The 14,683-nt window shown below is 44.0% G+C and overlaps 1 protein-coding gene across 2 annotated transcripts in view; it reads right to left on the bottom strand.

Annotated features, from left to right (window-relative positions):
* MTAP (methylthioadenosine phosphorylase) overlaps positions 1 to 14,683 on the bottom strand; it is a 41,471-nt gene that overhangs the window by 15,568 nt on the left and 11,220 nt on the right. Inside the window, exon 4 of one of the 2 annotated variants that reach the window (XM_058565899.1) lies at positions 11,657 to 11,824. The exons of the other annotated variant lie outside the window; for it this stretch is intronic. Coding sequence (XP_058421882.1) covers positions 11,657 to 11,824 — 168 coding nt within the window. The remainder of the gene's footprint in view (positions 1 to 11,656; positions 11,825 to 14,683) is intronic. 2 annotated transcript variants of the gene reach the window in all.

Here is a 14,683-nt window from a genome sequence, read left to right as displayed (position 1 = left end):
AGTTTAGGAGTGGGGGCTCTCTCCTACTGAGTTGTGAAAGAGGCATGTGGTGGCAGGCAGAATAACGTGGCATGTGGTAGCAGGCACCCTCCCCCACCCTGCCAAGGATATCTGCACCCTAATGCCTAGAACCTGTGACTATGTTGCCTTATATGCAAAGGAAACTAAGGCTGCAGATGGAATTAAGGTTGCTAACCAGTGGACCTTAAAATAGAAAGATTATCCTTGATTAACCGTGTGTGCCCAATGTCATCACAGGAATCCTTACATGTGGAAGAGGGAGGCAGAAGAGTCAGTGTCCGAGAGATGAGATGTGAGAAGGACTCGACCCACCACTGCTGGCTTTGAAGATGGAAGGGGGCCATGAGCCAAAGAATGTAGGTGGCAAAGAGCAAGGAAAGGGACTCCTCCCTGAGCCTCTGCTGACAGCTTGATTTTAGTCCACTGAGACCCATGTTAGACTGCTAACCCACAGAACTAGATAATACATTTGTGTTGTTTAAGCCACTAAGTTTGTGGTCATTTGCCATGCAGCCATAGGAAACTAATATACACAGTGCTTACATGGTTTAAGACATAGTTAACCCACAGTTAACCCACTCACGGTTTCTGCAGTAGTAAAGAACTGATGCCAAAGGCCTGCCCAACTCTTGCTTCAATCAGCAAATCCTCCCAGCTCGGCCAGGGGACTGCTAATTTCACTTCCGCGTTAGCCTGGGACACCCACTGGAAAACAGACTTCAGGGACTGACTGATCAGGCCGGTTTTACCACTGACTCACTAGCTGTGTGCTTCTGGAAAAGTCAGACCCTGAACTCTCTGCACCTTAGTTATGCCAGTTTTCTCCTATTTAAAATGGGGAATAATCCCACCTGCCTCATAGGGTCAACAAAAAGACTGAAGGAGAACATGTGCAGCAAGTGCCCTCCACCAGTAACTACCGTTCATGGAAAATCTGCTCCTGTACTTCACCTGCCAACCCCAGAGCAGGACCCATGTGTGTGCCTCAAGGGGACTCCAAAAACTGCACGAGGCTGTCCACCAGGAATATGTGCTAAGAAAAGATAGCGTACAAACCAACAAGAAACTGCCCAAGGAAGAGTGAAGGAGATAAAATCATGCCAAGAGAAATGAGGTCAAGACAGTCAAGGAGAGAACACTGGGCCTTTCAGACACAGACGGGGAAGGTAGCCCAAAGAAAGAAAGACTGGTGGGTGTTTCTGGATCAAGACTGCCGAATTGGCTCAAAAACAGTCATTTATGAATATTTTCCCTTTGAGGAAATGTTGAGTTGCAAAGAAACTGAGGGAAAACACCTGTCCCTCAGGAGAAGCAAATACAGCCACTCACCTCTGAAGAGCCCAGCACACGTCCACAAGCCCCAGCGTGCAGGAACGTGAGTCAGTTGACTGGCAGAGCAGGCCCAACGGCTGCTCCGAAGGAGCGTGGTTTAGGGGAACTGATTCTACTCACATCACTTAAAAGCTATCCAGACAGTAATGTGCATGGACAGAGACAATTTTGGAAACAAAAATAAAACAAAAAACTCTCCCATCCCGCCTTTTCCTCAAAGCCTGAGCACTGAGGGGACGTGGAGGGGCTCCAAGGAACAAGTGTGTCACAGCCACCTTGACACCGTTAGTTCCACTGCTGCATCCTACAGGGATGTTCACACACACACAGATCACAGGGCACACAGATGCTAACTGAAGTATGGTGAATACAAACAGGAAACCGAAAACAACCAAATTTCCCACTTGGAAGGCTGCTAAAATAAATCTCATACCCAACAACAGAACAGTACGGAGGTGCCAGCAAGAACACGGTGGGGTCTGACCACAGGTGTGGAAAGCTAAGAGAGATGGTTAAAAGGGAAGACAAGTTGTAAACTAGTATAGAATAAAAAGACAAATGGTTCTTTTTCTAGAATTCATATATAGTCACACAAACACAGATTTTCTTTGTGTTAAAAAATATATAAATAGTACACAATATGGACTGTGTCATGAGGTGCTTGATTCCGTTAATGACATACCTTGGCGAGTTTTCTATATCGGCAGATATCGATCTACTCCATTTGTTTGAAGTGCTGCACAGAAAGCCATGGTGTATTTAGTTAGTATACAATGAATGGGTAATTAAAAATGCTACCACCAGTATCTCTGCATGAGCTCCCTTGTGCATGGGTTTTTCAATAAACCAAGAAAAGGAACTGTTTGGGTCAATGGACAGCCACATTTTAAAATCTGATAGATAGATTTCACCAAATTGCCCCTTAAAGGCCTGCAGCCCACACCCCCTCAAAACATAGGAGGGCTTTGCTTTTCACCATAAACCCTCTGAATGATTTACATTTTATTACAAACACATATTACTGTTTAAACACTTTAAAGCACAGATATGCATGTTGGATAGATGTTAGTTTTAGCACACATTAGAACACCAAAGAAAATTTTTAAAAAGTATACAAATGGGTGGCGATGGCAAATAAAATTTAAGGCCAAATCACCAATTGGTTAGATCAAAAGGATATTCATACCCTAGACAATGTGCATAGTTTCAAGGTTAATGGGATTAGAATGAGCTTCCTAAATTCCTAGGTGTATGGGTGAGGGTGTACACACACACCCACACACACGTATTTATGGACAGTGCTGTCGTGAGGACGTTTATAAACGAAATGTCAAATCCTGGAAGATCCGGGTCACGGAGTCAGGTACGAAGGGCTCTCATCTAGAGGAGCAAGGTGCGCACTTAGCCAGGGAAAGGAAGAGAGAGAGTTTAAAACTATGGAGGGGAGAAGTAGAGGAAGTTTTGATGTGAACAGCAGCAAATTAAGAAATGGAATGAGCCTTTTCTACTAACCAGAAGGCTTCAAAGGTTACAAGATCATTAGGATCCTCCCACTGACTGCTCTTATCTAATGAGTACCCCTAATTGATGTTGATATCACAACAAGGCGACATTGGTCAATAAACAGGTAACATAGCGTTCCCTTCGTATTTTCTATTCTTTTCCATGAGGTCTTACTCAACAGACCATGAAGAGCAGTTGTACAAGAACAAAAATCCCAGCTCTGACACAGGTGGTGAGTAACCTTTGGGTCTCAGCTTTCTCATCAGTAAAAGGGGATAATAAAGTATGTATGGGATGCCTCCTGTGCTGTGATAAAGGACTATAAAAGCATTTACTAGTGTTATTACTGAGCAGCCTTGTTTCCACTGTTAAGTATCATGAACATTGCCCCAGGTCAACGTACATAGCTTTAACAAATCCTGTTACAGCTTCATGGCATCCCACAGGATGCTTGTTCAACCGCTGCCTTAGGCTGCTCACCCAGGAAACACTATGCACACATCCTGGTACATGTGTCTAGAAAAATCCACCGTTTGATGCTTTTATTCTCAGGATTCCAAACTGCAAAAGGGGAAGGCTGGTTGGAAAGGCATGCATATTTTAAACTTCAGTAGTGTGTCAGATTGCCTAACAAAGGGGGTTCTAACCATCTCCACCAGAAATAGGTATGTGAATGTTAATTATCCAGGGCCTAACAGCATCTGACATGTGAGAAGAGCTCAATATTCTCTTTCACTTCAGAATTATCCAGAAATAACTTGACTTCACGTTCAGTAGACCAGAAGTGGCCAGATAATAAACATTAGCATTTCCCTGGGGAGAGGGAAATGAGCAGGGATACTAAGTACAAAAGCAATGGAAGAAACCACCACAAAGGTGACGAGATATTTTTAAGTACATGTCAAAGACCATCAGCATCAATGACAAAAGGAACTAGGAAAACATTACGTCCAATTCCAGGAAGAGCTGAGGTCCTCTGCACAGAGAGCATGTTAGGACAACCCTTCTCCCTGGACTGTGCTGCTAATTCCGAAGTCTGGGTACAAGTTGATGCTAATTACTGCTCAGATATAACCTGAGGATATAAGCCCTCCCAGCGGGTAGCAGCGAATGCTTGGTTTCCAGCACTCTTGTGACTGTATCTTCGTTTCTGTTGTTTCTGTTCTATTTTCAGGGAGCAGGATGGAAACCTGCTTTGAGGGGACTCAGGGTGCAGAGGAGGAATGGTAAGTGAAGAAGTGACACGGATAAGGGCAGTGGTGACAGAGAAGAGAGGGTGATTCAAGGCACGACTCGGAGACTGACAGGAGATAGGGGTGACACGGACCCACAGCAATGACCACTGGGTGCACAGCAATGCCAGAGAATTACCAACTGCGTAATTTACCAAGTAGAGGAGGGGGAGCTCCAGGGAGGGAGGTTAGAAGACAACTAAGGAGGATAATTTAATCCTGAATATAAAGTGTGATGTAGCTTTGGGACCTTGTCCTGTATCTCATAGCCAGTGTGGGTCTCGAGGGCCGTGAGGAGCTGGAAGTCTATGTGTGAGGGGTGGCTGAGGTCACAGACTAACCCGAATTCAAACCTCACAGGGCCCACTTACTAGCAAACGATCAATATTTCTGTGCTTAAGTTTCCTCAACTATAAACTGGAAAAACCATCCTTGAGGCTGTAAACGGGACTGACTGACTCGTGGCACCTAGCATTTTTAATAACAGTAAGGCTATGAGGTGAGGAGGTAACAACAGAACTAGGTTGCATGTGACTGGTCAAAGGGATGGTGAAGGAAGACAGTGAGTTCATGCCTAATGGTGTATTTTTTTTTGTCAAGAGGCAACATACTCAACTCAGAGTGAAGGAGATGGGCAGGAAGCTGTGAGAGAACAGTAAGGTTTTAAAATAGCTGCTGACAGGAATGGGAGAAAGAGCTCAGCAAAGGCTTCCTGTGTAATTCTTTACCCTAAACCTCCACTTCTATGATAAGAATCCACCTCCTGCCCAAGACTTTAAAAGACTGATGATGCAACGGACATCAGAACACACCTCACGGGGTGGGTGAGAGGAACTTTGCACTATGACAATGAGGGGGAAGCCCAGGGCAGTGCTGTGCCTTTGGGAGGGGGAAAAAACTGACATAATCCCTTACCACTGTGTTTACAGCGGGACTTTCCTGTGAGTAAGCATGCATCAGCAGCCAAAGCTCACCCCAACCCCCAGCCTCTCCCAAGTCGAGTGAGAAAATAATTCTCTCAAGAGGGCGGACATCAGAACTCTTAGGAATCAATCCAACACCCTCATTTAGCAGATGAGATACTAAGTGACAAAGGAATTTGGGGGCAGAGCCAGGAAACAATTGTGGAGGGCCTCACTTCTAAGCAGGGGCTTTCTCCACTGCATTCTTCAAGGAGAACCTAACCGGGGCCTCAGGCACACCAGGCCAACACGTCAATGGCTTTTTGCAAAAAACACTTGGCATTAGGAATTATACCGTTTTTCTTAATCTTAATTTTTTGGTCATATTTTTCTCATTGTAAAAAAACCCACAAAACCTTTATCTGCAAAACATTCCTGATACAGGCCACTATTAAAAAGTAAGAATCTCGGGGCGGCCCGGTGGCGCAAGTGGTTAAGTGCGAGCGCTCCGCCGCGGCGGCCCGGGGTTGGCCATTTCGGATCCCGGGCGTGCACCGACGCACCGCTTGTTAAGCCATGCTGTGGCGGCGTCCCATATAAAGTAGAGGAAGATGGACACGGACGTTAGCCCAGGGTCTGTCTTCCTCAGCAAAAAAAAAAAAAAAGAGGAGGATTGGCATTGGATGTTAGCTCAGGGCTGGTTTTCCTCACACAAAAAAAGTAAGAATCTCATTCTTATTGTTACAGATGTTAGCTAGCCTCATCTTGAGATATTTCTGATAGTGACAGAAGCTGTTTGAGAGATCTCACTAGGCCCCATCATTTTTTTAAACTTAATATAATATGGGCTTCTTTCCAGTTCACAGATCTAGTTGTTCCTTTTACTACATGCATAATAAATATGGTGAATTGAATTCCTTTCAATGATAATCACCAGGAGTGATGGTGAAGAGAAGAAAGTTCACGTGTGGAAATTGCTGGAATCCCCTGCCCATATGCACCTTGCATGGCACGGACAGTTAGTGGTTTGGGGTGAAAGAAAGGCCATATAATCAGTCCTCCCACAAAGACAAATGAGTATCTAACTAAATGAGTATCTGTATAAGTATCTAACAATAACTGGGTTCGACAATGCAGGGTGCACGTAAGGAAGAGACAAGAACGTGCCTCACGCTTTGAAAAAAGCAGCTAGTGGGGAAACAGTCTTGCCTTGCTCCAATGGCAAAAATCTCATTAGAAATCACTTCTACACCCCACTTGACCATGACAGTCAAGCTTTAAAAGTAGGTGGGTATGCGATGCGAGAGATGGTCATGCCTTCCAGCTGCAAGGCTGAAAAGCAAAAACAAAAGCCAAGTGAATGCACAGTCATGCTTCTACATTTCTCTAAGTCTTGCCTCAGAATTTGGTTAGGCTTCCACGGGGCCCTCACCATGCCACAGGCAGGGACGTGCTTCCTCAGAGCACTTTGTAGAAAGAAGAGTCATCACCAGGAGAGGCAGTAACGGCAGAACCAACCAGCAAGAACAGGTGGCTCTCCCAGCTCTCCCTGGACAGCGGCAAATAGACATGGAAGATCAGAAGGCGCCAAGATGGAAGCAGGTATAAGACCCAACAGAAAAACAATCTACAAAGTCTTACCGGAACCCCGAGAGCGGGTGAGCTTTCAGGATGCTGCCTCCGTTTCACGTGGCAAAGCCAGATGCTGGGGAGGGAAACTGACTTTGACTCCCTTATGATGTCTGTCTTTCTCTCCCACTCACGATCTGCTTCTGTTCCCCATAGAAGACACTGTGAGAGCCAGGTGTACCCTGCACACACAGGGTTTGTACCACAGGAGAAGAACCCCCAAATTAGGAATCTTGGAGTGTCTCCCATATGAGATCCTTTTTTTTGTGAGGAAGATAAGCCCTGAGCTAACATCCATGCTAATCCTCCTCTTTTTGCTGAGGAAGACCGGCTCTGAGCTAACATCTATTGCCAATCCTCCTCCTTTTTTTCCCCCAAAGCCCCAGTGGATAGTTGTATGTCACAGTTGCACATTCTTCTAGTTGCTGTATGTGGGATGCGGCCTCAGCATGGCCGGAGAAGTGGTGCGTCGGTGCGCGCCCGGGATCCGAACCTGGGCCGCCAGTAGCAGAGCGCGAGCACTTAACCGCTAAGCCACGGGGCCAGCCCATGAGATCCTTTTAATGTATAAATAGCCTCACAACTTTCTTTTAGGACAGACAAAAGGTCAAATTCTTTCCCCAGTTCAAATGGACCATTGAATGACAAGAAGCAGAACAAGTCCCATTCTTAGCTGTTTTATCATCAGTTGCCAAATGACTTGTGGCTCTGACAATGGGGACGTCCCCTTGGTAGAAGAAATGGACTAATCGAACACAATATAGCAGGAAGGGGACAATGGGGGCATCCCAAGGTAGAAGAAATGGATTAATGGAACCCAATAGAGCAGGAGGCGTACGGCACTGAAGAAACTGCGGACCAGCCTCCTACACGTCCTTGGTATGAATTGCTGTTTTTAATTTCTGGTTTGTGAACAACACCGCACATGGAGCCCAGGACCCAGGACGAGGCAAGTCAAAGAACCGGTCACTGTCTGAGAATGGGAAAACGACAAAAACAGCACATTCTTTTGGCATTTAAATTCTAGATCAAGGTCCATTTTGCTTTCCACAGCGGCCCTAATCACAAATGAAAGACTACTTTCACCGTAAATATTAGCTAAGGCATTTCCTTGCATGTCTGAGAAACAGACGCCAGGACTGACTGCACACACCCAAAAACACCTGGTACCACCGCCCACCCCACCCGTCTGCTATCCTGCTTTCTCAGGTCAGTCACACCCAGGATCCCCCTTTTCTCACGCCCAGCTTTCAACTTTTCACAGGACAGAAAGTAGCATGAGAGAAAAAAATGATGTTCAGAAGAGAACGACTTCATTTTCTTAAAAGAGCTTTCCAGCCCGTCAGACTCCTTCAAGGGTATGTTTCATTTTTAGAGTAGAAATCTCATGTTTTTAAAAACAACCAAAAAATCAGAGCCACCTGTCACTCTTAAATCGTAATGACCTCTAAGGTATGCTCGGCGCAGATGATACGTCCGGTTGGTGTATTTTTTCCCCTACGCTGGACACTGGGGGCAGAGAAAGTGACGTGCTTTAGTTCTGCTATCTATTAAATAAGAATAGCCATATTATTCCATTCCAATTCTTTCTTGATCACAAATTCAGATTAGGGAGATTAAAAAAACCCCTCTAGCCTTTGAAGACCATGTTAGGACGAGGATATTTTTTCTAAGATGCTGTGCTGGCAGTTATAGTGATAGGCAAATGTGTGTGTTTCCAGATCAGTCACTGGAGAAGAATCCATGGGTAGTGTAGAGAAGAGGAGTCTGAGAGACGGTGGAGTTCAAATCCTGACTCTGAAGAGGGGACTGAGGCCCACATTGGTAAAGTGACCTGCCTGGGGCCAAACAAGGCCAAGATAAAACCTCTGGATCCAGTGCCCCCACCCCCGCCCCCATAACCCACTGGGCAGCTTGGCGCACTGTTGCAATTCCATCCAACAAGCTGAAGCTGTGGGTATGGCTCTGGGGTCCTCAGGCTACAAATGGCTCAGCCTCTGGAGCTCACCATTCCAGGCCTGATGACAACACCAAGGGCAGGGATCAGGCGCCCACCTCCACAGACCAAGACTGACTGTTCAAAAACGCGCCATCAGTACAACGCATGTAGGGCATTACTCATAAGGCAAAAAGTTCTGATTCTTCTCTCCCGAGACGTTCAGACATACTCACGGTGAATCACGCACGTGCCCCAGCCTGGTTAACTGCAAACCACGCGGCTCAACCAGCAGCAGTCTCATTTAGAAGACGCTGTCCAATAGCAATAGAACCATAAGCCACATACGTTATTTTAAATTTTCTAGCGGCCACATTAAAAAAGGAAGAGAAACAGGTAAAATTAGCTTTAATAGCTCATCTAACCTAATACATCCAAAATGTTATCACTGCAATATGTAATCAGTATAAAATTTGAGATTTCATTCTAAATGATATTCCCTTAGGGATCTTCCTTTTAACAGATCTTTTCTTCTAAGAAGTTACCAAATGATGTTAACTACTGGACCCCTCCGGCCAACATGCCCACACTCACAACAATGGCACTCATTTATCAGCAGGTAACATACGCTAGATCCCACAAAAGGCACTTGCTAGAGACTCTGAATTCCCCAGGCAAGACGAAAGAGGCAGGTTATCTACACAGCACATAAAAGAAAACAGAAACCAGAAGATTTGAAGGTTTGAAGGTTACACAGCTAAGAAGTGCCAAGACAGAATCAAACCAGATCTGAGGGCAACATCTGTGCTCCTTCTATTCAAAATCTTTCTGCCCCAACTGCTTTTCTTGAAAGAGCCAGTATGTGAACCGTCTACATTTACTACACGTGAGAAAAAGATTTGGGAAATGCAACAGTATACAGTTATACCACGTAAGTAACAAATTAATCCCAGGCTCAGTACCCAAGTCAGATTTTCTTTCCAGTATCATCCATAATACTTTATAAATCTGGATCATTCTGAATTTGGAGTTTTATACTCTGCTTTATTAAACAACCATATTAAAACCATTTTCTTCCCCACCCCCCCAAAGCCCCAGTAGATAGTTCTATGTCATAACTGCACATCCTTCTAGTTGCTGTATGTGGAACGCGGCCTCAGCATGGCGGGAGAAGCGGTCCATTGGTGCGAGCCCGGGGTTCCGAACCCGGGCCGCCAGCAGCGGAGTGTGTGCACTTAACCGCTAAGCCACGGGGCCGGCCCTTAAAATCATTTTCTTAGGCCAGCCCCGGTGGGCCAGTGGTTAGGTTCAGTGCACTCTGTTTCAGCAGCCCAGGTTTGTTTCCCAGGTGCAGACCTATACCACTCATCTGTCAGCAGCCATGCTGTGGCAGTGACTCACATACAAAAAGAGGAAGATTGGCAACAGATGTTAGCTCAGGGTGAAATTTTCCTCAGAGGAAAAAAAAAAAAAAGAAAGAAAGAAAACGTTTTTTTAAAAAAGCACAAAACACCATTTTCTTAAGTCATTACCTCCAAACACATGGACTTTGACAGCCACAGAGATTTTATCAAGAACTCCAGCCTCTCTTCCCCTCTGAAAGATCATGTTCATTCAATCACTCAAAAAATACTGACTGAGCAAGCACAGGCCAGGCCCTATTGTGGGTGTTAGGGACAAAGTGGAGAACAGGATAGCAATGGCCTTTGCCTCCATGTGGTTTATATTCTCGAGGGGAAAATGGATACTATATATAGTGTCCAGTGCTAAAAAATAATAGGAAAAATGATAGGTGAGGGGCATGTAATGATTTTAGTTTACCTTCATTATTTATTAGGTTCGACCACACAAAATTGCTGATATTCATCCACTTCTTGACATACAGAATGGGCAATTTCACATGGTTCAACCTCATAGTTTTATTCCATTGGGCAACAATCAAGGACACTTCTGATGAATTAGAAATTATAATGAATCTCTACAAAGCAGAAGACACACAGAACTGGACTGAATAAACCTTCCCCCATAGCAGAAGAGGTAGGAGAGGCCCTGGGGTGTGGTAAGCTCAGAGGAAGTGATGGACTAAGGTGATGATCTGGGTGACCAGATGGGGGACTTCAGTAGGAGCCACCAAATGGTTTACACTCTGTGGTACTTCTCCCTACCAGTTTGACTCAAGGCACAGAGTGCAGTCATCTGTCCCCATCCAGAGCACCCTGGGAGGTGGTTACCTCCACCACGAACTAGGGGGCTGAGAGGTGGGGGTAGCAGGGCAGGAATCCCTAGGAGACCACCACGTTACCTTGTGATTTCTTCAACAACTTCTAAGTACAGAAAAAGCCCAGGATCTTGGCAGTCTATTATTGTTGAATTTTTTGGTAAAGGAACATTAACATATTACCTGTGCAACTAATTAACAAAAACATCCCTTGCTCCTAAATCTACTGATGGACCTTAACATCACGAAAAGACAATCAAACATTCCATGTCTCCTGATACGATGCAGAAGTGAGGATGCCTGCCAAGAATTCAAACCTGGTTCTGATCAGGCCTCCAGAGCTAACCACAGGTTTACAGCAAACACTGGGGACAGGGAAAGACACAAAATGACAATGAAGGAGGCAGTCAGTAAAATCCAGAATGTGAGGACTCTACAGGACAAAAAGGAAAAAGAGAAGTGGAAACCTCCAGACTTTTCGAAAAGTCTTATTAATAAGCTCACATGTGTAACGAGTGGACCTCCTCTGGACTCGTATTTGAACAAACCAACTGCAAAAAAAAAACAAGTCTGTGAGACAACAGGGAAAAGGAGAGAGCTGCCTAAATATCTAATACTAAGGAAATATTACATAATTTGCTTATTTTTGAAGAGTCTATCTTTTAAAGTTACAAACTACAGTGAATTCATAAATGTTAAAGCTGAGAATTAGGAACTTGAGAGTTTATGACTCTTATTTTATATATGTTTAAAAACTCCCACAATAAAAAGCTTAAAGCAAGTCTGTGGGCCTATTCCCCTCATCCCCCAGGTCTCCACACACTGTCCCTTTGAGCTGGGGATGCTCTTACAAGAGCCTCAAGCCTCTTAGATGACCGCTCACCTGTCAATGAACTGATCGATAATGATAATATCGCCGGGCTGAATCTCTTCCCTCAAAGACCCACAAGCAGTGGTCACTACAATGTGTGTGCAACCCTCCTCCTTCAGGGCCCAGATGTTTGCCTGGTAGTTGACTTTCGAGGGCATGATGGTATGCTGCCTCCCGTGCCTGCAGGAAGGAGAGGAAATATGGTAGGGAGTGAGCAGGGTATTTTAATACTGTTAGAAAAGAAAAAGGATTTACAGCAGTGCCTTCACGCTCTTTCCACCAATGCACTTTCCTTGGCAGAGGAAGAATTAGAAGAGGTCTGGCAATAACTAGCCTACTGTAAGCAGAAACTATTCAGTCTTAAAGTGCAGGCCAGCTTTACATTCTATGTATTCATCTTCCTGTCAAGAGGAGGTAATAACTTAATTAGAATTCACTCTCCAGGAAGGTGTACTGTGTCTATCCTGGGGGGCACCAAACGCCCCAGAATCTGAGGCATCTGGCCTCACATGAGACACAACACAGAAAACTAGAGGTGCGAATGAAGAAAGACACAAAATAGAAACTTCAATTTCCAGCTGACTCTCTCCATTCCCTTCTGTCTGATCACCTAAATAAATTAATCAAACATTTAAAATAGAGTTCCCAGTTTATGAAGGTTTTGTCCAAGAACTGATCACCTCACGCATGACCACTGTTATGGGCTGAATTGTGTCCCCCCCCAAATTCATGTTGAAGTCCTAAACCCCAGGATGTCAGAATGTGACTGTATTTGGAGAGAGGGTCTTTAAGGAGGTAATTAAGTTACCCTAGCTCTGCCACTTACTAGCCATGTGACCTTATCAAAGTCACTGAGCTCTCTTGGCTCAATTTCTTTTCATCTGTAAAATGCATAATAAAAATATCTCCACCACAGGGTTATCATTAAATATCCCTTGTATCATCCCATAGACATATTTAAAAAAAAATTTTAATGTCTTTTCTGGTCACTGACAACAGAATTATTAAAAACATTAAAATAATTTGTACATTGGGGCTGGCCCAGCGGCACAGTGGTTAAGTTCACACGATCTGCTTCGGCGGCCCGGGGTTCGCAGGCCCAGATCCCTGGCGCGTACTGCTTGTCAAGCCATGCTGTGGCGGCGTCCCATATAAAGTAGAGAAAGATGGGCACGGATGTTAGCCCAGGGCCAACTGTCCTCAGCAAAAAGAGGACTGGTAACGGATGTTAGCTCAGGGCTAATCTTCCTCAAAATAAATAAATAAATAAATAAATAAATAAATAAATAAATAAATAAAAAAAAATAAAAAAACAATAATTTGTACATAATTTCAGATAAGCATAACATATCTCGATTTTTACCCTGAATTCACAGATGACCTCTCAAAAGGTAGAGGCCCATGAATGTCCAGAAAGTATATGCATTTTCCTAAGGCTGGTCTCCAAAACTCGGATTAGACTTTCCAAAGAAATTAAAAAATCGAAAGTAATTAAGAACCACTGCATTAGAGGCTCAAATAGTTCACAGTGCAACACATTTCAGTTCTGTTGGTACAAGTATAAAACTCTCATCACAGGGCCACACCACCAACTGTTTTCACCTAGAACCTGGAAAAAATTAAGTGATTCTCAAGCAATGACCACAGCCCAACAAAGAAGGTTGCCTGAAATTGACCCCATGTGACCATCTAAAAGTGAAATTTAGTTTTACTGGATTCAGCTAAACTTTTATTTATTTATTTTTTAATTGAGGTCATACTGGCTTATAACATTGTATAAATTTCAGGTGTACATTATATATATCAGTTTCTGTATAGAATGAATCATGTTTACCACCAAAAGTCTACTTTTTATCCGTCACTATACATATGTGCCCCTTTATCCCTTTCTCCGACTCCCCACCTCTTCCCCCTCTGGTAACCACTAATCCGTTCTCCTTCTCCATGTGTTTGTTTATCTTCTACATAAGAGTGAAATCATATGGTGTTTGTCTTTCTCTGTCTGGCTTATTTCGCTTAACGTAATACCCTCAAGGTCCACCCATGTTGTCACAAATGGCATGATTTTGTCTTTTTTTATGGTTGAGTAGTATTTCACCGTATATATATACACCACTTCTTCTTTATTCATTCATTTGTAGTTGGGCACTTGGGTTGCTTCCATGTTTTGGCTATTGTGAATAATGCTGCGATGAACATAGGGGTGCATAAATCTCTTTGAATTGTTGATTGCATGTTCTTTGGATAAATACCCAGTAGTGGGATAGCTGGATCATAAGGTATTTTTCCAGAAATCTCTCTACTGTTTTCCATAGTGGCTGCACCAGTTTGCATTCCCACTAGCAGTGTATGAAGGTTCCCTTTTCTCCACATCCTCTCCAACTTTTCCTACTTCTTGTCTTGTTCATTATAGCTATTCTGATGGGTGCGAGGTGATGTTTCATTATAGTTTTGATTTGCATTTCCCTAATAATTAGTGATGTTAAACATCTTTTCATGTACCTCTTGGCCATCTGTATATCTTCTTTGGAAAAATGTCTGTTCATATCCTTTGCTCATTTTTTGATCAGGTTGTTTGTTTTTTCATTGTTGAGTTGTATGAGTTCTTTACATATTTTGGATATTACCCCTTGTCAGATATATGATTTGCAAATATTTTCTCTCAGTTGGTGGGTTGTCTTTTCATTTTGTTCATGGTTTCCTTTGCCTTGCAGAATCAGCTAAGCCATTTCTGTTTCAAAAATGCAGTGTGGCAGACAGATCCTAGGGTGGTCCCCATTTTCATGCTCTGAATAATTCCCTCCTCCTTGACTGAAGGGGGACCCAAGACTTGCTTCCAACCAACAGAATACAGCAAAGGTGCTGGGAGTCCCTCCCATGATCAGGCTCCATCTTGCCAGCACACACTAGAGACTCTTCTACCGGCCTTGAAGGAGCAAGCTGTTATCACATGAACTGGCCATGGAGAGGTCCACATGGCAGGGAACGTGGACAGCCTCTAGGAGCTGAAGGCCTCAGTCCTATAATCACGGGAACTGA

The sequence above is a fragment of the Diceros bicornis genome, chromosome 22 (genome assembly GCF_020826845.1).
Source record: "Diceros bicornis minor isolate mBicDic1 chromosome 22, mDicBic1.mat.cur, whole genome shotgun sequence".
Taxonomy (NCBI): Eukaryota; Metazoa; Chordata; class Mammalia; order Perissodactyla; family Rhinocerotidae; genus Diceros; species Diceros bicornis.
The sequence above is the reverse complement of the archived record's forward strand: the minus strand, read 5'-3'. Positions and strand labels throughout refer to the sequence as shown.